The sequence below is a fragment of the Vipera ursinii genome (genome assembly GCF_947247035.1).
Source record: "Vipera ursinii genome assembly, chromosome: 1".
Lineage (NCBI taxonomy): Eukaryota > Metazoa > Chordata > Lepidosauria > Squamata > Viperidae > Vipera > Vipera ursinii.
In genome coordinates, this window is record NC_139512.1 from 93,341,815 (window position 1) to 93,366,912 (window position 25,098).

The 25,098-nt window shown below is 37.9% G+C and overlaps 2 protein-coding genes across 5 annotated transcripts in view; one reads left to right on the forward strand and one right to left on the reverse strand.

Annotated features, from left to right (window-relative positions):
- IMMP1L (inner mitochondrial membrane peptidase subunit 1) overlaps positions 1-24,962 on the reverse strand; it is a 41,454-nt gene extending 16,492 nt beyond the window's left edge. Inside the window, exon 1 of the mRNA XM_083349170.1 lies at positions 24,732-24,962. The gene's annotated coding sequence lies outside the window, so the exon portion shown is untranslated. The remainder of the gene's footprint in view (positions 1-24,731) is intronic.
- The window catches only part of ELP4 (elongator acetyltransferase complex subunit 4), a 145,234-nt gene continuing 144,921 nt past the window's right edge, over positions 24,786-25,098 (forward strand). For all 4 annotated transcript variants that reach the window (XM_083349167.1, XM_083349166.1, XM_083349169.1 and 1 more), the window contains exon 1: positions 24,786-25,073. In XM_083349167.1, coding sequence (XP_083205293.1) covers positions 24,896-25,073 — 178 coding nt within the window. In that variant the 5' untranslated portion in view covers positions 24,786-24,895. The remainder of the gene's footprint in view (positions 25,074-25,098) is intronic.

Consider the following 25,098-nt stretch of genomic DNA (forward strand, 5'->3'; position numbering starts at 1 on the left):
AATATTTGTAAATACTCTTGGAGCTGACGAGAGGCCGAATGGTAAGGCTCTGTATTGATGATGGTGGTTTGTGTAACAGAACCTGAGGAACTTCCGGTGGTTGGGAAGGATGGGGATGTGGAGGTATGCTTCCATGAGGTTGACAGACGTCAGGACGTCTCCCCTCCAGATGCTGGCCAAGATGGACTATAACATTTGCACCCTGAATTTCTTTTATGCAAGATAAGAGTTCAACCCCTTTAGGTTGAGAATTGCACTCCATCCTCCCAAGGCCTTTGGAACGACAAAGAGGATGGAATAGAACCCCCTTCCTAGCTATCCAGCCAGTATTGGTTTTATGGCCCTTATTTCCAAGAGGTGCCGAATAGCCTCTGTCATGAGAGCCCTCCTGACTGGATTTTTTGACAGTGGACAAGAAATGAAGCGCTCTGGGGGGTTGGACATAAATTCTAGAGACAGGCTGCACCTGATTGTGTTGAGGACCCAGGAGTCTGTGGTGGTGGTCTCCCATTTCTGAGCAAAGAGAGTCAATCTGCCACCAATTGGGGGAGGGGCTCCCTGAAGTCATTTGGATCTTCTGAAGGGACGGCCTGCTATGCCTTGAAAGGGCCATTTGGCCTGAAATTGTGGCCTGGGTCTGCCTCTGGTCCCAGATCGGTCAACTTGACGGTCTGACCTGGGAAGGAAGGAACGGGAGAGCGGAGCAAACTCCGATCCTGACCCTGATCAGAAAGACTGTCTACGGGTGTACGGGGTAGGCCGTCTATCTGCCCATCTAAGGAGGTGAGACATCACCTTACCTTTGTCCTTGTTTTCCACCAAATAAGGTGTCAAGGCCTCTCCAAACAGCTGACCACCACAGTACGGGACAGCCAAGCGTCACTTGGATTTAACATCTGCTCACCAGTGTTTGAGCCTCCGAGGAGTGACATTGGAGGCTATGGCTCGAACCAAGAATCTGGCAGCGTGTAGTGACGCATCCGCCATGTACTCCGAAGCAGCCACTAACTTGCCTAAGTCCTGGGGCTGGTGGATGGATCAGGTTGGGCAACCTGGTCAGGATCAATCTTAGCAATAGCGCTGGCCTTATGGAGCAATGATTTGAAGAGCGCTGGATCGAATAGTCCCACAAAGGGAGGAGGGTCTGGACCAAGATCCTCATCCTCTGAGAGCAGCCGGTCCATTGGGTCATACTCCTCAGAGAACGATACTCTGCTGCGAGGAGACTGGGCGGGAGAAATAAGATTGGAAAAGTCTGGAGCTCCCGACTGGGAGAGATAAGATGGGGTCATTGAGGCCACCGAATCAGGTCCAGAGAATGTAAGTAGGGAGGCGAGGTAAAGGTGATTGGACCTGATGTTGTAGGAACAGCCGGAACTGATGGCCACTGTAACCTCAAATGTATGGCCTGCGATATTATCGCTCTACAGCCTTGATGCCATGGTCAAAAGAAGAGCTCTGGTCCCAGAGCCTTCTGCAGTGCCTGGAAGAAAAAAAGTATAAAAGAACCCCTGTGACTGCTTTACCTATGAAGTCAAGCAGTGGGTGGCAATATGCTCTAATTCCTAGCTCAAAGAACTGTGCACTCCACGCCCCTGCGGCTGGCACAGACACGCCGCACCTGGAGCGATAGTGGTGTCTAAAATGGCGGCCGCTACTGAGGAAAACTCTCAGGAGGGTTAGGCTGACAATAGGGAGAGCCGGTAAGGAAAGCTGTTACAGGCATGCTTGAAAGACAGCAGAGGATTTCCAGAGAAAACCTCCCCATGCGGCTTCCAAAATGGCGCCTGCAACGAGCGCGCCACGATAAGGGAACGGAGGCCTGGGGCTTCCTGGAGACTGCAGAGTAAGAAGGGCACCTTTACCCAGTATAGCACTGCGCTGATCCCAGCGCAGCTTGAGAGATGAAGAAGGAACGTAGGCTGAGGCCTGTGGAGACGGCCTTCTGCAGTGGCTGGGAAGCCAATTGCTTCCTGGAGTTTAAAGCTCCAAAGGGAGAGGAAAATCTGCTGAGCAGTTAGGAGCTGCGCTGATCCCAGCGCAGAGAGAGAAATGGAGAATTCACAAATGGAAAGTAAAGAACCATACAACCTGCTCAATGAATTCAGTCTGCAAACTGGGAGCCAAAATTATCATGTCTATTCTGGGCACAGACTAAGTCATGACTGGGAGGTATCCTGGCCCAGGAGAGGCGTGGCAAATTTGACAGACTTAGTCTAATTGGGCAGGAAGACAGAGTTAACCCATTCGTGGATTCTCCATCTATCATGCTGGAGAACAGGGGTGTCAAACTTGCAACGTCACATGACGTGTCGCGACTTTTTTTCTATTGCTGGCAATTGGGTGGGCGTGGTTTTGGCATGACGCATTCAGCCCCGCGGGCTGACAGTTTGACACCCCTGCGTTAGATTAAAAATGAAGAAATATGTTACCTGTGTTAGTGACATCACATTCCTTAATATTCTCCCAATATCCAAACAAGATGCAACATAATTAGACCAAGCAGAGACATATACAAAAATCTCACAACCTAATCTGCAATAATGATCAGCAAAAAAATAACTAAAAGCATTTTACAGGGTATTTCTAAGCACATTTTCAACTAGTGGTACAGGAGAATGACCAGAATAAATGTATAAAATTCTACTTAAACATCCATAAGAACAAAGAGGGACTAACACCAGATATAAACCAGGGCAAATCGAGTTATTTTAGTCTTCAGTAATCAAATAATATTTTAACTACACTGAAATGTGTACACCTAATCGATTTAATGAGTCTTTGCAATAAAGATATCACCATACACTGTTTTATCATGTTGGTTCTTCTTTTGTTACTATATATTTTTAACTCTTGTTTTATGCCGAGTGGTGGGATTCAAATATGTGAATAACCAGTTCTCTGTGTGGATGCCGCTTCCAGAAGTCCATTCTGGACCTGGGCAACAAAAAATTAGCTACCGGTTCTGCCAAGGTGGTACAAACCAGCTGGATCCCACCACTGTTTATGCCCCTTTGAGTAGCTCTGTGACTATGTGAATGTTCCTTAAAAATTAATTTAGTACATCTAGTTTTAAATTCAACTTTTTGTTTTGACTTATAGGTAGTCTTTTCTCACATTAGACTATGATTCCATCAAATGGCTAGAATATCTTTTTCATCATAGTATGGTATAGTACTAATTACATTCATAGTTTATTCTGCAATCTCATCAAACCAGGATAAGTATGAATGAAACCTTTAGTGTGAAATGACTAACATATTCAGTTTAAACTATTTTTTTTTCAGGAATAAAAGAAAAATTGTCAGGAGATCAATTATTATCAGAGGACAGTTGGAATGAATCACTATAAAGTTAACTATGGACGGATATAATGATAAAATATTCTTTTCATTTTTTATTTACTTATTTATTTCTCCTCCATATGGATAACCTTGTTGCAGGAGAGGGGCTTGTGTGTTCTGTTAAGACTGGGTGCTATTGTGGAGGTATACCACAAGGTAGTATATCAGAAGGGTCACCGAAGCTAGACAGGTCTCAACTGAGGAGCCAGACTAAGAGTATCCACAAACCCATTAACATAATGAGACAACAGAAAAAGAATCCTATACCAGATCAGTAATCGTCTGGGTTAACAAGGACCATGGCAGTTGCTGTTTCTGTAAGCTATCAAAAAGTGAGTTACAGGGTTGGAGAAAGACCTGACAATCTAATCCGCAAAAGACTTGCCAAGAAAATTTTATGGAAAGGTCTCAGACATGTCGGATAGGGTGCCCAACAATAGGACAACAGGATTCCCAGTTGCTGAGGCAGCCAGTGGCATAAGCAAATGTCTCTGTTGTACAGAGATACACTGGATGGCCACATGGAATGTCAGAGGAATGAGTCAGAGTAAATTAGATATTGTCAAATGAGAGACGATCAGGTTGGAAATTAATCTCCTGTGGTCAGATAATGACTTTTTCCAGTCGGAGGATTTCACTGTCTTTTATTCATGACATGATACTAAGAAAACAAATGGAGTGGCATTTATTGTAAGCAAGAAACTTGCTAGAGCAGTGGAAAGTTTTTCAATTGTCAATGACCAAATTATTACTATCAGAATTCATGCCAAACAGAGGGCTTTTATGGCATAGTCCAAGAAACTCTGACACAAGTGCTCAAAAAAGACAACTGTTTACATTCGGGGTGACTTCAATGCAAAAGTTGGCAAACAAGCAGAGGCAGGCATCACTGGTTATTATGGATTAGGTGAGAGAAACAATGCAGGTGGTCATTTAGTACAATTTTGCCAAGAAAAATGATTTAGGATCATGAACAGATGTTCAAATAGCACAAGCGCCACTTATACACTTGGACCTCACCCAGTGGACTTCACCATAATCAGTTCGACAATGTCCTATGCAGTCATTGATGGACCAGTTCAGTCCTTGCTGTTAAAACATATCCAAGTGCTGATGGTTCAGATCATGAATTGTTGATGGCAAAGATTAAAATCAAAGAAGTCTGATGTCACCAAAATCCCTACTATATGTACAAATTGGTTTCAGCTACTGGACACTGCTGAGAAGATTTCTGATGAACTATGGCAGGAAATTCAATTGACCATTACTGGAATTGCAGAACAACACATACCATATAGGAAGCCAGAGAAAAAGTGCAAATAGCTCTCAGATGAAACCATTAAAAGAGCTGAGCAAAGAAAAACAGCCAAGGCAGCAGGCAGATGGGAAGAAGCAAGAAAACTGAATGCAGCTTTCCAGAGGGAAGCAAGGAAGACAATGAAGTTTACTGAGATGAGCGATGTAAACAGCTTGAAGCAGACTACATGAAAGCTTACACCAGGAATGCATTTATGCGAGTCAAAAGGATCTGAGCACCACTTATTGCTCATAAAGGCATCATTTTAAAAAAAAAGCAAAGGAAAGAACTGTCTGACAAAAAGGCATCAAGAATAGACAACAAGAATATACAGAAGACCTGTATGCAGATAGCAAAGGGGCCCAGCCTTAGGATGATGAGGAAAGAGAAGTAGAACTAGAACAAGCCACCTTTGAGAAAAAGGTCGTATAGGGGATGAACCAACTCCCAACAACAAGACTCCAGGTGCTGACACCATCCCTGCAAAATTACTGAGACCTGTATCATCCAAAGTCATTAGAGATCTGTGCCAGAAAATTTGGTAAACAAACACCTGGCCACAGGATCGGAAACTCTCAAGTGTTCATTCCACTGCCAAAAAAGGGTGACTCTGAAGATTGCTCCAATTATCGCACAATTGCTCTCATCCCTCACATCAACCAGAATCTACTTAAAATTATACAACAATGTCTAGCACCAATCATCAAAAGGGAATTACCAGATGTCCAAACTGACTTATGCAGAAGGTAACAAGGAAAACAGGTTGTGAAGAGGATGTGTCGTGTCCCAGACAATCTTAGGAAACCTGCTCAAGCAACGCTTCTGTGGTATGTCCTAGATGGACAGGAGGGAACTGCCAATGATCTTTTCGGCCGTCCTCACCTCTCTCTGCACCGGCTTCCTGTCTGAAGCAGTGATGCTTCCAAACCAGACTGTGATGCTGTATGACAGGGTGCTCTCGATCGTCCCCCTGTAGAAAGTGGTCAGGACAGAGGAAGGAAGATGAGCTTTTCTCATGCGATGCAGAAAGTGCAAGCGCTGCTGTGCCCGCTTCACCAGTGTCTCGCTGTTGAGTGACCAAGCCAGCCTACTCATTAGCTGCACACCCAGGAATTTGATGCTGGTAACCATCTCCACAGGTGAATCATTAATACACAGAGACGTGTGGCTGTGCCTGCCTTTTCTGAAACCGAGAATGATCTCTTTGGTTTTTCTGGTATTTAAAGCTAGGCTGTTTTCCTTACACCAGTTCACCAGCCCCTCAACCTCCTTGCGGTAAGCTTCCACACTGTCATCATGAATAAGGCCCACTACTATTGTATCATCTGCAAACTTCACAGTATGGTTGGTGACAAAACTAGCACAAGATAATCTTTATTGTCATTTTTTACTGTGGGCACAACGGCACACATCAAAAATGAAATTTAGTTTCCTGCTCTCAAAGTGATACACATACATGACACACACCTAAAACATACTATATACATGTATAGACCCACACCCCTACATATAAATAACAATAAAATATTAGATACTGTCCATCTTGAATATATAACGGTAGGAGGAAGCCTGAGAGTTCACAAGGTTAATGCTGTATGGAGCCCAACTCTACTTAGTTGTCCCTATTTCCGAAAAGTGGTTCAGTCCGGATCGTTCTTTTCCCTCCCTAACTCCCACACTTTTGAGAGTTGAAGCAGCCGCAGCCAAGCAACAACAGTCATGTGTCAACAGGGTGAACAGCAGCGGACTTAGGATGCAGCCCTGAGGAGAACCTGTGCTCAAAAAAATGGTATTAGAGGTATTTGTTCCAGCTCACACATATTGGGGCCTGTTGGTAAGACAATCAAGAATCTAGTTGCAGAAAGGGATGTTTAAGCCTAAGAGGCCCAGTTTGTCTACTAGATGCTGGGCAATGACTGTGTTAAACACCAAACTGAAGTCGACAAACAACAAATGAGTATTTCTTTCCTCTAAGTGCTTCAAGCTCAGATGGAGAACGGAAGAAATAGCATCCTCCATAGAGCGATTTGATTGGTAGGCAAACTGAAGCGGGTCAAATGCTGGTGGGAGGCTAGATACAATAAAGTCCTTTATCAGCTTCTCAAAGCATTTCATAATGGTGGATGTCAGTGCAACCAGACGGTAATCATTGAGGCCTGTAATTGTGGATTTTTTTGGCACTGGCAAGATGGTAGCCATGTTAAAACACGATGGGACCACTGCCTGCTGCAATGAGAGATTGAAAATATCTGTGAGAACACAAGCCAGCTCATCTGCACAATCTCTTTGTGTGTGTGTGTGTTTATATTCATTATTTTTCCATTTCTTCCACAAACAAATCAACAAATATACCACAATACATAGATACATACACGTAAGTTTGGGTGCTGCTCGTCCATTTCCCCTTTCACTGTATCCACCCTCCTTCTCTCTCTTTTCTCTACTTTCTTTCTCCCTTTCTCCTTTCTTTCCTACTTCCCTCTTCTTCCTCTCCTCTTCTCTTTCCTTCACCACTCCCCTCCCGTTTTTCCCCACTTCTCCTCCTCTTTTCCTCTAACCTTTCTACTTCCTTCCCCTTCTTCTACTCTCTTCCCTCTCTCCTCTCTTTCTTCCCTCACATTCCTCTTCCGATACAATTCAGGGGTAATGTCCGAGCAGCTCCTCTCCTTGGATTTTCAATATCTATATTAGGTACGATAACATTAATTTTCTATTACATCAATATTTCTATAAATCTGACCTTCTCGGTATATACTTCTATAAATTTTTATACCACCTCCGGTTATGCAATACTGTGTTGCCTGGGTCTCCCTCCTTATCTCCTCATTTTTCTTCCATTCTTCTGCACTATCTCTAAGGACGCGTCCAGGGATGTTATCTGGGCCTGCTGCTTTCTGAATGTTAACTTTCTTCAGTGTTTTCCGGACAGAGGTGACATCCAAGCTTAGAACTTGCTCATCAGGATCGGGCGCAGCTTTCCTAGCAGGAGTGCTATTTGATGTCTTATATTTACCAAAAAATGCATTGAGTTTGTTTAGGAAGTCTGTGTTGTCTTTGCATCTCGATGGAGCCACCTAATAATCCGTAATGGCCTGGATTCCTTGCCACATTCGCCTGGTGTTTGTTGGGTCCTGAAAAAAGTTTTGAATTTTCTGGCAATGGGCTTGCTTTGTACCTTTTATGGCACTTTTCAGATTTGCTCTGGCTGTTCTAAGTGCCAGCATGTCACCAGATTTAAAAGCCACATTCCGTGCTTTCAGCATCTTGCGGACCTCATAAGTCAGCCAGAGTTTATCATTCGCCCTCACAACAACGCTTTTCAGGACACAGACATCATGTATGCACTTCTGTATATATGCAGACACCGTGGTGGCATACTCCTCAACATTTCTTTGTTGGTTATCAGTAGCTGCTTCCTTAAACATGCCCCAATCTGTGCAAAGCAGTCTTGTAATGCTTCTACAGCACCCTCTGTCCTCTGTCTTTAATTGTAAATTGATTACATCCAATAGTGATTAAGAAAGAGAAGATTTTACAAATCTTATGTCCATTACAGCTGCATTACGGTTGTGTGCTTGATGGAAATAGCTCAATTCTCAGCTGCTTCCAAGTCAACCATAAAAACCTCAGTTCTCAAGATTCCCTTATGAGGACAAGTTACGTAACTAGAGTACAGGTGGGTGATCTCACAGTCTTTTTTTATCCACACAGACTTAGCCAGAATTCACCATTTGGCCATCAATCTCTGCTGCAATGCTGTCTCATATCTCACCTGAAAGTCCTGTTGTATGTTGATTCATACAACAGAATGACCAAATAATCTGATGTAGGACAACAAATACATAATGTTAAGTGTTAAATATTAGAGGGATTATCAAGAACAGGTGCAAAGAAGAAAATGTTCAATTACAGTACAGGCAGTCGTTGACTTATGAGCACAATTGAGTCCAAAATTTCTGCTGCTAAGCAAAATATTTGTTAACTGAATTTTGCCCCATTTTATGACCTTTCTTGCCACAGTTGTTAAGTGAATCACTACTTCCCCATTCACTTTGCTTGTAAGAAAGTCATAAAAGATGATCATATGACACCAGAACACTGCAACATCATAAATATGAATTAGTTGCCAAGTATCTAAATTTTGATCATATAACCATGGAGATGTTGCAACAGTCTTAAGTGTGAAAAACAGCCAAGTCACTGTTTTCAGTGCTATTGTAACTTTGAATGGTTACTAAATGAACTGCTATAAGTCAAGGACTACCTGTATTTTTTTAAAAAATGTATAGGTGAAACTCGAAAAATTAGAATATCGTGCAAAAGTTCATTTATTTCAGTAATGCAACTTAAAAGGGGAAACTAATATATGAGATAGACTCATTACAGGCAAAGCAAGATAGTTCAAGCCGTGATTTGTTATAATTGTGATGATTATAGCATACAGCTCATGAAAACCCCAATCCACAATCTCAGAAAATTAGAATATTACATGCAATCAATAAAACAAGGAGTGTACACAGAACAATATCGGACCTCTGAAAAGTATAAGCATGCATATGTACTCAGTACTTGGTTTGGGCCCCTTTTGCAGCAATTACTGCCCTCAATGCAGTGTGGCATGGAAGCCTGTGGCACTGCTGAGGTGTTATGGAAGACCAGGATGCTTCAATAGTGGCCTTCAGCTCTTCTGCATTGTTCGGTCTCATGTCTCTCATCTTTCTCTTGGCAATGCCCCATAGATTCTCTATGGGGTTTGCTGGCCAATCAAGCACAGTAATCCCACGGTCATTGAACCAGGTTTTGATGCTTTTGGCAGTGTGGGCAGGTGCCAAGTCCTGCTGGAAAATGAAGTCAGCATCCCCATAAAGCTCGTCTGCGGAAGGAAGCATGAAGTGCTCCAAAATCTCCTGGTAGACGGCTGTGTTGACCCTGGACTTAATGAAGCACAGTGGACCAACACCAGCAGATGACATGGCTCCCGAAATCAACGCAGACTGTGGAAACTTCACACTGGACTTCAAGCATCTTGCAGTGTGTGCCTCTCCATACTTCCTCCAGACTCTGGGTCCTTGGTTTCCAAATGAGATGCAAAAGTTGCTCTCATCAGAAAAGAGGACTTTGGACCACTGAGCAACAGACCAGGTCTGTTTTTCTTTAGCCCAGGTAAGATGCTTCTGATGTTGTTTGTTGTTCAGGAGCAGCTTGACCAGAGGAATACGACATTTGAAGCTCATGTCCGGGATCCGTCTGTGTGTGGTGGCTCTTGTTGCACTGACTCCAGCCTCAGTCCACTCCTTGTGAAAGTCCCCAACACTTTTCAATGGCCTTTTCCTGACAATCCTCTCCAGGCTGCGGTCATCCCTGCTGCTTGTGCACCTTTTTCTTCCACACTTTTCCCTTCCACATAACTTTCTATTCATGTGCTTTGATACAGCACTTTGGGAACATCCAACTTCTTTTGCAATTACCTTTTGAGGCTTTCCCTCCTTATGGAGGGTGTCAATGATGGTTTTCTGCACAACTGTCAGGTCAGCAGTCTTCCCCATGATTGTGATTCCTACTGAACCAGACTGAGAGACCATTTAAAGGCTCAGGAACCCTTTGCAGGTGTTATGGCTTAATTAGCTGATTAGAGTGGGACACTTTGAGCCTAGAAGATTGCACCTTTTCACAATATTCTAATTTTCTGAGATTGTGGATTTGGGGTTTTCATGAGCTATACGCCATAATCATCACAATTATGACAAATCAGGGCTTGAACTATCTTGCTTTGCATGTAATGAGTCTATCTCATATATTAGTTTCCCCTTTTAAGTTGCATTCCTGAAATAAATGAACTTTTGCACAATATTCTAATTTTTCGAGTTTCACCTGTATAGCTTGTATAGCTACAGTCCCTTATTTTCTACTTTGAAAAACACATACACAAATATTTGGCTATTTCTTTTGGGGTTACTAACATTATACAAACTGCAGAAAAAGAGTAAGAACTGGGCCCAGAAAACATGCCTTCTCTAATGTACTGTCTGCTTTCCAGAGCATCATATACCATAAGATTTATGCAGCATTTTGTTAAGTCTTTAAAGACCTGGATTACCCATGGGTATGGGTCTGAAGGTCAGATGAAGCCATCAATGTGATTTCTGCTTTTTATGATCTGAGTTGAGTTTGTCTTTAGCCACTATTATTTTATTAATTGTTGAAGTTTTAGTTTGGTTTTAATCATACACAGAGTACTAAAGTGCTACAACTGTTAGATGGGTAGCTATATGAATTGTTAAAATAAATAGTACATATACATTTCTAGTATCCCTACAAATTTCCTTAAACATTTAATTGTACATACATCACAAGTCTTTTATCTTAATCCCTATACCAGTGTTGAACGATTTATTCTAACACATGTATTATATCATTCCCATTGCATCTAGCAACCAACTTTGAATTTCAAATAAATGCAAGATGGCTATTCATTTTATTATAAATTATATATAAATAATAATCTTTCTTTCTTTCTTTCTCTTTCTTTCTTTCTTTCTTTCTCCTCTCTCTCTCTCTCTCTCTCTTTTTCTTTCTTTCTTACATTTATTAGTTACCACCTAAGAGGGGAACTATTTATATACCCACTCCATAAATACTGCAATATCCAAATTTTACTTATTTTTACCACTCATGCCTATGAAATTAAAAGCTTCTCAGCTGCCTCAAGAACATTTAACAAACTAACCTTTTGCATTCACTCTCAATACCTGTCCCTTTGTATAGGGGAACAATAATTGCATTTTTCAAATAGACAGATGAAGTCTTAATAAATTGTTCAGCCATTCAAACAATCACTTCCATATTTAGCAGTACTCCAGTTATGTTATCTACCATTTCTCAACATCCAAAATTTAAAATTTCCAGTTCATCATTTTTTTCCTTAGACAGTAATATTTCTGGTTTGCATTTCAATACCACTCTTCTAACTATAACTAACATTTCCATAGAAATCTCTAATATATTCCTTCCAACCTTTATTTTGGCTATTCTGTGGAAGGCTTCTTGTTTAGCCTTTTTCATCCATTTTCAAATCAATGTTTATTTCCATCAAAAATTGTTCTGCATTTTCTTTGTTTCCTTTGATTATTGCAGAGTGTGGTGGATTGCTCTCTTTAGCTAGTATTGTTCATCCCTTTGGGACTGCCGCCAAGGCTGGGAGTTGAGGACAGTTTTTACATTAATGTGCCTTCATATTATATAGACAGTGTCAGTCAATAATAGTGTCAAACAATGCTGACTAAATGGATTTGAAACACTCACAAACCTGGATCAGAAAGCAATAGCTTCCATCCACTGATGCTTCTTTGAAACCTCTATTAATATATACTAACTATGATTCAGGAAGCAATAGACATCAATAATACTAGCTACTAAAAACCTGTTCAATGCTATTGTGTTAGCCTTCTCAAGTAAGACCAGACAGGAAACAGATCAGATAAGCCAATTCTACTTTATTGTAAGGTACACTAACAGAATCTTGCAAGTCTGAAAGTATAAATCTCCTGCCATCTCTTTTTTACAGCCTGATAAATTAGGGAGTATCCTTTATGAGTTTCTTTCTCTGCCTGTTAGTAGCTGTCCACCCCATCTGCCTGAAACTTATAATTCTCTGGGTAGCATTTCTTCCCTCCAGCTTCCAAGATAATTTCTATATAACATTACACATTACCACAACTATTAGCAATGAATTCCACAGCTTAACTGATTTCTGTCTGTGTCTGTGTGTGTGTGTGTCTTATGTTCTTAATCTCTCCAAATTTCAGAAATCTTCATATAGAAGAATGAAAAGAGCAACGAGTTTATTATACAATAAGATGGAAAATCACAGGAAAGTAGAGTGTACATTACTGCAATACAGTGAGATCTTGTTAGTACATGCATGAGAAATTACAAGAACTCTATGCTAGATTGGGAAATTTTTAAAAAGTTCTCGGAGAAAATAATGAAAAACCACTTCTGTATTATTGTGAAGAAAATTCCATGCAAAGGACCAATAACGTCAGTAAAACTAGTTCTACACAAGCACCAGAAGCTTGAATAATATCAGATGGAAACTTTTTAGTTCACTTTTCAAATCTGCTTCAAAAAGCTGGGAAATCTAGAATAAACACTCATATCAGCTTTGATGTGTTTGTAGTTATAACTCTATGTACTATAAATTAATTTATCAATATAACTGAATTCTTTTTTACCATTCAAGAAAAGATTGTGTAGCATTAAATCTTCACACTCGTGAACGCTAATTCAGAAAATCAAGTCACAAAAAGAAGTGCTGTGTTGCATAGTTTGCACTCTTTCAATGGAATACCCTAACAACTGAAATAGTTTTGGGGTTCTAAACAAACTGAATTAAGATAAACTTTTAACTACAGTTCCTGTGGATTTAAATTAGCAAACCAATGTTAACATTTTCTTTAAAAAAAATCTTCACAGACACTACTTATAAAATGGTATTAATTTATTAACTGAACAATAAATCACCTATTTACAGATAGCTTAATACATTTACTAGGTGCCTTCCACAAATATTAACTGGCATAAAAAAATTCATAAATGTGTCTGGACTTCTCAGATATGAGTTCATATTAATTCACAAGCTTACCTTTAGTTGTAATACCATTCAAATGACATGTCCACTATATTTTCCATACCACAGAATTGTTCTTATCTCTGAGAACAGTTGTGCAATATGGCAATTTGTACATGCAAAGATCTTTTTCCCTATAACTGAAATCCTGTTATTGAGGACAATTTCCTGTTATGTTCTATCTCACTATCCAGTCTTTATCACATAGATAAAAATACTTCAGGAAAGGTATTCTCAAAATGCTGAGGTTATGGTGTTGTTCAACACATATTTAGATACACTGTAATTCTGGAGCAATATAACATGTAAGTGTATCTTTGTGCTTCTTCATTACCTGATTCACAAACACCACCACCCCCCCCCCGGTTTATAAAATTAATCACAGCTAGGAGAGAAATCGCTGTGAACTCCATGAATTACAGCCAAGAGATGGGAAAGGATTAGTTCAGAGTTGCTGCCAGTTATAACGCCAGGTGGCTTTTTCTGTAGTGAAGGTGTTAGCGATAATCTCATTACACTGGTACTAAATCTTGCAGACATCAAAATTATCACCAAGGTTCCTTTTCATCCCATCCTTTCCAAATGACTGGAAGTCGCTTCACCTGAAAGAAGTCAAATCCACATGCAGCTGCTATTTTAGCAGCCAGCGGACTCCCCGAGAATGTCAATCTTGATCCAATTTCGCTGTGCTGGTGGCCCCTATTCCCTGTCCAATAATACATCTGTTAAAAAAATCCTACAGCTACAAATCTAGTTTAATCCTACCAGGGACCTCATGTTGGTCCTGTCTTCCAAAAAGGCAGCAGGTTCTGCTGTCTATTTCTGCTAGTGTCTGGGGAATACCCTTTAATTCCCAGTCCTACTTAGAAGAATAAGCTAAGGATCACAAAACATGACCTTAAAAACCTTGATATGACTATATTCTGACCCAGAGGCATTCATTCTAGGTGAAGATTAGAACTTTGCATAATAAGATTACACAGCAAGTGAATGATATCAAGGGACTATCCATATGCAGCCACCTGGTTTTCTATAGACAGCTTGTGCTCTGCAATATGCAGTGCAGACGGAATAGAGCTTTGCCTTTTACTTAAAGTAAAATGGATTCACATAAATTAGTTGGCCATTTCCAGATTCCTAAATCCCCATTACATCTTTCCTTGACAGGTCCTCTGAGGATAGTACAGCCATTATTCCTTTTTATTGTTAGTTCCTAAAACAATAGCATTTTCTAAGTGAAATACACATCTTGTTTGCTAACATCTTGTTTGCTACAATCTTGGATTACAACGGACAGTGCATGTCAACTGTGTGTCCCCCAAAAGAAATCCATGCAGGAAATTATTTATGCATTCAAAAGTCTGCTCCAGTTCAACAAATAAACAGTACAAGAATCTTATTCTGATATGATAGGGCCATTCATGCAGGTAACAGAACAAAATGAATACTATTTAGTGTGTGTGTGTGTGTGTGTGTGTGTGTAATCAATATGAATTTAACCTATTAATCATGTCTTACTCAGATTTTCTGTGAACGTTGAGATTTACCAAGCATCTTACTGATTATGAATAATTTAGGTAGGTTGTTCTCCTTAGAATAACTCCATATATCCAATAAAGTCCATTTCTTAAAATAGATTTCAACTGAAACCAATGACAGACATAGCTGTATCTATTATTCCATTTTAATATTCATAGGAATTATATTTTTGGAAACATCTAACACTTTTGTAGGGGATATAAAACTGAATTCTCAAATTTATAAGCAAAAAAATATGCAAAGAAAACCAGAAAGACTGTTCCATATATAGTTACTAAAACTGAATGTTTATTACTATCACTAAGTCCTAATAGGCTGAATTTAGAAGGTTAATTTGGTGTAGTGATTAAGGCACCAGGCTAGAAAATGGGAAAGTGTAAATTCTAATCCTGCCTTAGGTACTAAGTCAGGCGGGTAACTTTGGACCAGTCACTCTCTCTCAGACTTAGGAAGAAGGCAATGGCAAACCACTTCCAAAAATGTTGTCAAGAAAACTTCAGAGACTTTTCTAGGGCAGAGTTCCCCAATCTTTCCAGCTTTGCGGACTGGCGGGGGGGAGGGAAGGAAATGGTTCTGTGTGAGTGGCCTGCAAACACATATGCAGTTCCAGTTGTGTGACTGGCAGTCACATATGCCCACCATTTGCATAAATGGAGCATGCTCGCGCAAGTGGAAATGCACACATGCACGCTCTCTTCCATTTCTGTGGTCCAGTTCCAAACAGCTCACGGCCCAATAGTGGGCTACAGCCCAGGGGTTGGGGACCCCTGTTCTATGCAGTTGCCATGAGTCAACATTAACTTTGAGGCACAAAAAAGGGGGAAGGGGGAAGGCTGAATTTATATCCAAAGACAAAACGTTAACCCATATTGCCTTCAAAAGCCGAAGAGACACAAAAATTTCCTGAGGAATTTATCAAATGTTTTTGGGAAGCAAAATTACATCCTCCTCAAAAGTAAACTATATTTTTAATAAGTTGCTAATGAATAGGGTTTTTTATTATGGTATGTTGGCTTCAACAGTTTTGTTTTTGTATTGCTTCCTAAAATTCTTACAATGTAAATGAATCCATATTATTACTACAGTATCACTAAGAATGTAGTTAATATTATCTAAAAGACAGAATTATTTTCCAAATGAAAATAACTGAGATGGCAGAAACTCAGAAATCTGTAATTTTAAAAACACTGTACTTCCATTTGTGGAGGGGGGCAGGGAGATAGGTACCATTTTTCTTATACTATTATTCTGAAAAATTCTTCAAGGAATATTGTTCTTGGCAGTGCTATTGAATAGCTCTTTTTATAATTAAAATTCCCACAATCTAAATTATTCAGAAATCACTCATGCCTGAAACTAACCCAATCACCTCAATTTGGAAGAGCAAGTTAGAGAACGCATAGTACCTTGTAAGTCCAGATAGCTAGGGAAGCATTTAAAACAGTGGTCCAAGCTCCTTTAAAGAGTGTGTTTCATTTATACATATTTTGAAACATCTCTTTAAAATGCTTGTTATAGCTCTAAGAAAAAGTTCCTTTGCTCATAAGAACAACCTGAATGATCTACCAATCAGGATCAAATCAGACATAGTGTTGCAGAATTTTTTTGATCAAGCAGTGACTGTTTTCAAGTACCTTCAATCAATGCAAAATCTAGGCATCAGGAATTCTGGGAAATATTGAAATATATACTGACCCTGAATTGACATCACAATTGCTATTTCTCTGTCGGCTTGAATTTCCCTGAATATTAACAAAGCATCTTGTACCAAGTGTCTTTTGGTCTATATACTTTTTCTTGGAAGAAGCTCCGAAGAAAATTTAATGGAATTAACTTATTCAGTAAAATATGGAATGTTTAGAGTAACAGCAGACATACACACAAAGCAGATGCATTTATGTGACAATTAATAGGTGCATTTATGTGACAATTTACTACTAGACTCCACTTTACTATATTTTTGAATCAGTAATAACAATTCAGTTTCCAAACATAAATAGATGAATGCTGTGATATTCAGCCTCAGTTAATCCCCAGACATCTAAATCCATGAATAAAAATTCATCAGGTTTAAATACACTGAGCCTATTAAGCAAGAACAAAAGCATATGCACAAAAGAGCTTTTAATATATTTCAAAGCCCACAAGAGCCATGGTCTCATTAAAATTATAAATTACTCAAACACAGAATGAAAATTCAAACTGCAGTGCAGCTAAGCAGATTACAGAAAAGCCCACGTTCCATATGATAACACATCATGGCCTCCTAGATGAGGGCTTGAAACAAAAAAGGCCATCCTGGAGCTAGGGAAAATCACCTTTTGATCTCCTGTTTGCTCAGTGGATGACAGCCAAGTAATATAATGATTACTCTGTCCATGCTGCTAAACTTGTTCAACGGCATAAAAGTGATACCATGCATTGTGAACTCAATGCTAATGTTTTGTGTCACTAATACAAAACTAACTACAATGTCTATCATTTATTCATTTTATTTGAATGAAATAAAATGGCAGCAAAACTATTATTAAACATTTTTTAAAAAGTAAAACTGAGAAAAATGATTTAGCCAACAACGTCAGGCACAAGTATATGAGATATTTATAATTGTTTTTATATCTGTTTTATTACACTGTAAGCCGCTCAAGACTCACCTCAATTCGCAAGATGGGCAGCATATCAATTGAATGAATGAATGAAATAAATAAATAAATAAATAAATAAAATCAGAGTTAATATTTCTCTTCTTAAAGGATCAGGCTTGTTATGAAGCAAATGAAGTGCAATCAATATTTTTGTTTGTAGTTTATGTTTAAATACTATAGGTCTGAACTAAAAAGTTGCAAAATTTCTTTGAATCATTTTTAAGAAACATTTATGAAATCATAAAGTATATGCAAAGGAAAAGGAAATTTATTGCAGCAATCCTCAATAACATGACTAAATTACTATCTCCAAAAAATTAAGATTCAAATAGAATTTGAGTCTTCTCATACGTGTTTAAAGTTTTGAAAGATAGCATAACCAAAGACCATGAAGCAAATAGGGGTCACAATTAATGAAATGCTAATCTGAAACACTAGTGACCCTTTCCACAGATTTTCAAAATGTAAATGAAGAATTGAAACAGGATTCACAGATGTTTCTTATTTTCAGTCAGCTGCACATGAAACACAAATGCAACCTGCGTCTTTGGCTAAAATAGATAGGAATTGAAATTTAAACAATAACTTTATAAATATTGGAATTATGATCCACAAATCTCTATTCAATATTCAACCTTTTGAGAAGTCTTTGGAACAACCTCTTATCTCAATTTTCTATAGTAATTAAGCTGAGGCATCTATAATTGAAATAATTATTAGTGCTTAGTACAAGCCCAGAAATGCTTTATGTTCATATATGCTAAGAAGACTGAGAAGTAGCATCCTTGACATTCTGAGCAACAAATTCAAAAAATCACTTCACTCACTTCATGGAGTGTTTTTGATCTACACCCTAGAAATTATATCCTCTTCCCATTTATCCTGCTCTGATTTCTAAACACTTATCTTTTCTCCTATCGTATTTGCAATTGGGAGACAAAAATTAATGAACAATCTCTTACACCCAGGATTCTTCAATTTCTCAAACTTGCATCCTAAAACATTTTCATTTACAAGCCTTCATTTAAAATTATGTAAATGGACTATGCAAAACATTTCTTTCTTATAACCTCCTCTCTTGCACATAATCTGCTCCAAAGGCTCTTCAATGAACAGAGGTCTTCTACTTTTTCCTTCCTTACACAACAAAGAGCCCTTCCAAATAACAAATGGGACAGGATACAAAATAATGTGTAAAGAAATTATTTTTATAAGAAATAACTACTACTTCTGCAAGAACTAATCAAAATTCAAGGCAGCATTTTGCCTTATAAAAAATAAAATTATATGTGTTACATTGGAGAGGTAAATTTCATTTTCAATAGATATAATTTACAGTGATAAATTTCTACTTCCCTTTCTAAAAATCACGAGTAGGAAAACAAGTATAGAAAAAGTATGGGATCTAGGTTTTGGTTTTAATTATATTTTATTAAATTGTACCATTTTTATATATATAATCTGTTCTGGAAATCTTGCAAGGTGAAGTCCAGAATATTTTGGCTAAAATCTTATACATCAAGGATATACAAACATTTTAATGGAAAAGGATACATTTTATCCTTGAAACTACTTCAAAAAAGTGGATGGAGCCATAACACTAATGTGGGCTAGGACAACTCCAAAGATGAAATTGATTTGAATGTTTGAGTATTTTATATAATTAAATCAATCAAATGACTTTATAATGCATTTAAATGTTTTCTGTTATTTTAAATTTTATAATTTATTAGTAACTTTGGAGATGCTCTGAGATGTGATCTAAAAAAGTCAAGTAGTGCATATTTTCTATATATATCTTCTTAAACAAAAGCCTAAATCCTATTTTTGTTGTTATTCAATTCAGAATAATTGAGGTTAAGGCTGCAATATTTTTCCCCAAAGGCCTTGGGGGATGTGGTGATTTGTCAATGGTTCTTTTTGAAGGATTTGAATACAAAGAACACACTAATCTATATAGTACTAAAACTCATTTTGTAAACTTCTATTGGCTGAAATGCAGCATCATAGGGCAAAACCTGTCACCAAAGGTACCTCAAATGGGCTAACTTAGAATAAAAAGGCACTTTTCATCTTGGTTAAAAAAAAGTCACAGATATTTTGTTATTATATAATAACTGAAACCTGCCTGATGGTGCTTATTTCCATGTATACATACTATAAAGGAATATCAAGGTCCTGGGGTTAACAGGAAAAGCATCAATGTACACTCCTATCAGTTATTATACACTCTATTCTAAGTAGCTAATACCTGTATGTTAAAAGAACAGCTTAAAACTATGCAATTACTGACAAAGTACAATTGAAAAAAATTCTAAGAAATCTTATGCCTAAACTCCACTGGAATCAGACAGCAATTTGGCTACTGCCACTAACATTCATATTTCTTTGGTGAATTTTGACCAAATTATCTCTGAGTGATGACCAGATAATCGAGAAATTCTTTAACATTAGCTAATATGCTTTAATATAAAGCAAAGGAGGTGACCACTATGTCATATCTGGTCATATTTCCTTAATTTTCCTCAACAATGATTTCACAATCTGAATATTCAAATTGTCTTTTTTTCATTTCCAAGTTAGATACTTGAAGTTTCTATAACAATGAATTGAGGGTTATTTTTATGTTCTTAACCAACCTATAGAAAAATAACAAATTATTACATGCATTCAGAAATAAATTTCACTGAATGTAAAGGACCTCAATTATGGGTAACCTGGGACTTTCAGTTAGTATTAGCCTCTAGAAAAGTTAATTACATTATCCTTGGCTAGAATCCAATCAATTCTGAAAGCGCCAATTCTTACAAGATATTTTTCAACACCAAAATTTTAACTTTCTACTCTTCTTTGAATCAGATATGAATATTCAATTATTCTATTATTAAAATCCTGGTAATAACAGTATGCATTTCCTTTTGTGTTCCTTTTTAAAATTCAGGCAGCTTTTAACACTCAGCAATAATTATTTTAATGTATGCTCTCTGTTATTCTCTGGGATGATTCCCAGAAAGACCCAGCTCCACAATACCATCTATTCTTTGTACAATATGGATGAAATCCATAGTCCTAGCAATGAAATGAAAGCTATCATATGTGTCCAGGGAACTTTAACTTTCCAAAGTAAATTGTAGCCTAATTTTCATCATACACAATACTTATGTATATTTGCAACAGAGTGGAACCATAATAATGAAACATATGTTATTTACATATATGTATGTATTATTCAAGGAACCATTACTTATAATAAAAGTAATAAACCTGCAGCCTTAACATTCACATTGATGAAGCAACTTTCTGTATAATGTGTTATTATTCAACTAATGTGACACTGAAAAAAATCAGGTCTGAAGGAGCATTATTATAATATCAGAGTACACAGCTGTACACAAGTGTGCTAGATCAAGGCTGAGGATCTATCATTTCTTAAGCTATAATTCTACCATTTTTTGGCTGTAGTCCTATGCACACTGATTTGGGAAAAATACATTGTGTATGTCAAACTATTACAACGATTACTATTATTGAATGCCCTCTATATGACTCATGGCATTTTATAAAATGGTAGTAACTAGGTCCCCTTTCTAAAAATAATACAGAAAAAAATGGGAGAACTGGAAGTTTATTTTTTACAAGCATTTCTGTACCACCCTCTCTGGAGAATTCTTGGCAATTTACAATAAAAATTAAAAATATCAACAACCAAAAACCATAAGAATTAAAGAAGAGACATAGCTGTCTGATCATAAAAACATTGCACAACAATGATCCTTCTAATGCCTGTTTAAACAGCAAAATGTTCTATTACTTTGCAGAAGATCAACAGGAGGGATGCCAAACATAATTCTGGAGGCAAGAAGTTCCATAATGTAGGAGCTATTACAAATCCATTACAAAGAAGGATTTAATATCCCCTTGAATATTTTCATGGATAGGATTTTAATATACTTTCCCTGTATAGATATATAGACTTGACAGATTCTGTTTGTTTGAGTAACAAATTCTCAGGCTTCATTACAGAATCAGCTGAATTTCTGAAGAGAGCCCTCTGACAGAATTTGAGCTCCGCTAGCTGAAGCTACTCTAATCTGTATTCAAAAATATTTGGAATTTCAAATTACTACATAGATGTTTCTTTGCAGAGTCAAAACTTTCAGGGGGGAAATGGTTTTAAGCACAGCAACTTCCAAAGAATATTAAAGAGGTATGTCTAAACTACACTTTCTATTTAAACTTTCCATCTTTAAAACCTGCTATTTAATCATAAGGTAGCAGAGTTCCATGTGAGCATACCCTTACAACTTTAATTTGGACAAAGAAGCCAGAAGCAAATTCTAATACTGTAACAGGTTTAGGAAATATTTATTTAAGGGCACATTTACCCTGGAAAAAGCCACAGGGATCTATAATCTATGGCATGGGGGACATCTTTCTTTTCTTCATCATAATGTTTCCACACATATCTGAAAGCAAAATAAAAAAGCAGCAATCAAAGCAAGCCTAAAATTTGGAAGAAAATTGTTATATCACAGCACTCCTGCAAATTCCAGAGTGAGGTGAGTTTATTCAATTCTTAATGGAAAGTGAGAGGGATCAGTCACTCACCTCATAACACTTTCAGTTTTTTGAAACATCCCAGATTCTTCTAAGCATTGTCATTACAAAGTGGCTTCCAGAAAATAAAGCTGCCCATTCTGTTTTTGGAAAAGGTTTAGAGAGGTTTACAGAAAGGCCTATCTGAATGTATTCCATAGCCATAGTCAGTTAGTTAAACTGACTTTATATCTGTTAGATACAAACTTGATAAAAATGCATGTTACTCCCTATTAGTGAAATAAACCTGTATAAGAGTTGCTAAACCATCAGACTTGTACAACTTGTGATAAGTAATCTGAATTTTATGGATTCATTAAAAACCCTGTTTCAGACTGAGACATTTTGTAAATCTTCAGCAGTTAATTTTGTACATTTATATAAAAATGTGACTAGTGTAGAGAGACACAAGAATAAAGTGCTTTTTAAATATTTAAGATAATAAGATTATCTGATATTTCTATAATTTTAATGCAATAAGGTATTTGCTGAAAACTAATGATGCTTAAATGAAATGAGTTATACAGATAAAAGGGATATACTTCGTAATTTGTGCAAACTGTAATATCTGATTTCTATGTAGAAATTTCTTATGCTTCTAGAAAATAATATTTTTTTTCAGTGCTCATTCCTAATCATATATAGGCAAACTGCAAATCTCTGATATATTTCTTTCCAGCTATTCCTCAGTAGAATTAATCTTCCCTACCAGATACCAATCAGTCCACTGTATACCTATTGTACTACAATTTGTTTTCTTAAAAAAAATCAGTGATGCTATCCAGCTAACCAGCACAAAGATACTTATCTATTCATCAGGAAAGACCAGGACTAGCAAAATGCTGAGGTGCAATACATGTTAGGAATACATACTATGGGTAAATTCATGGATGCATACTATGGATAAACCCATAGATAAATCTATGGATGCATACTATGAATAAACAGATATATGCTATGTTGGTCTTCAAACATAATTTCATCAGGGAAGTTTAAGCAACAACTTCCATTAGTTACAGATATCATAAATTATCAAGGATATGGCTTAACATATGTATTAATATTTTAAGATATGATGGTCCAGATGAAAACTATAGCTCTACTCTTATTTGGCTAATGTATCACAATTTGAAAACTTTTTTTCTTGAAGAAAAACCACGTTTAATATAATAAAATAGATACACACACTACAATATTCTTTGCTCCACTTCAATTGCTGTCAGCTTAAAATAAAAGCCTTAGTAAAGAGCAGTGAGGGTGCGCAGATGGGTTAAATGTCATTTAGTATATTCTGCTGTGTATATCCCTTTTATATAATGTAAAGCAAAGCAGATGAAGGATATATTAGAGGATCAACAAATACATATATTTTGCTATGGGTAGCTATGATAATGTAATTACATATACATACATACACTAGCAGCATAATTTGTGAATGCCTACTTGAAATTAACAATAACTCAAACCCAATTGACAACTTTATTTTGTAAATAAAATATTATTCCATAAAAGTACATTGAGGTCGTAAGAAACAGTTTTCCTTACAAAGTTCCAATTTCTCGTCACTTGAACTATAGCATGACTTCATTAGCAGATTACTACCTGAGAGGCCAGAATCAGTTTTTCAATTGAGAAGCAGTACATTTCTTACACACACATTAGAATGCCTGTTTAAACAAAGCCGTGCTTGATAAATAAAATTCTTTTTTCCCCCTCCCTGTAGTGGTTCAAACCAGCTCATTCTCTTTTTTTGGCAAAGAAGATATCAATATAGCAACAGCCTGCTGCCGATTACCAGTTCACTAAAAGTTCGCCTGCTGTATGAAACAACTGAAAGTGTATAAACTGTATACGGATAGGTAGCAAAAAATAATCATTCAAGGCTGCTGTGGCAGAACGACAGGCTGTTTTTTTATTATTATTATTTTGCAGCCTTGCTACTGAACACCCTTAACCTCAAATAAATCTCTGCAGAGATTTCGCAACCTAGTCCCCTAATATATTCTAAACTGACTTCGCTAGTATTCTTATTTGTGTGTGTGTGTGTGTGTGCATATGTGTGTGTGTATATATATATATATATATATATACATATATATACATATATATACATATATACATATACATACATACATACATACATACACACAAACACACAAACACACACACACACACACACACACACACACACACACATATATATATATATATATATATATATATATATATATATATATATATATATATATATATATATATATATATATTCCCCCAGCGCTTCGGTTCTTTTTAATGCCAACGTAACTAGGCTTTCGATTGCCGCCGGGCAGCCCCATCCCGTGCATGCCTCTTTATTCTCAGGTAAAGTACGTATACGATTCAGCTTTGCAATTCAGTTCTCTCAACAACTCGCCATCCATAGGGAGGGAATAACTCGGCCTCGTTGTCAAGCGTGACGAATTTTTATTCCGTTCCAACCGACCACCCTAGAAGGGTCCCTGGCCGTAAACACGGGAAAAAGGAAGAACGTTTCCTCGCCGAAGTAAAAAAACAAAACAAAAACAAACCCACCCTTCCTTACGTTCTCCCCCAGCGGAACCGAATCACGGCTTGCCGTTCTTAGCAAGGCCCAAAAGAGTGTTTCGGTCTCCGTTTTTTACAGATAAAGATTATCTACTCACCTTCTGGGACCACAGTCGGAGAACTGGAGACTCCTCTCTTTTCACCTGCTCGAAAGGAAGCGTCTCTGCCTGCCAACATTCGCTCTTCCCATTGGCTCGGCGAGCGGTGCACGGCACGCCTCCCCCGCGCTCGTCTCTTTCCTGTCAACCGAGCAGAAACCAAGATGGCGGACCTGGCGACCCAGGGACTGGCGCGGAGGGAAAGGTCTACGACGAGTTTCCAAAGGAAAGTGCCGGAGGGCGGAGGGGGCCGCTTGGCCGTTCTGCCAGGAACCCGACCGTCGGTACGACACGGTCAGCTCCTGCTTTCCAGCGGCGTCCCTTCTCTGGACTCAGTTTTAGGTTGGTGCTAACGGCGCTGCCCAAT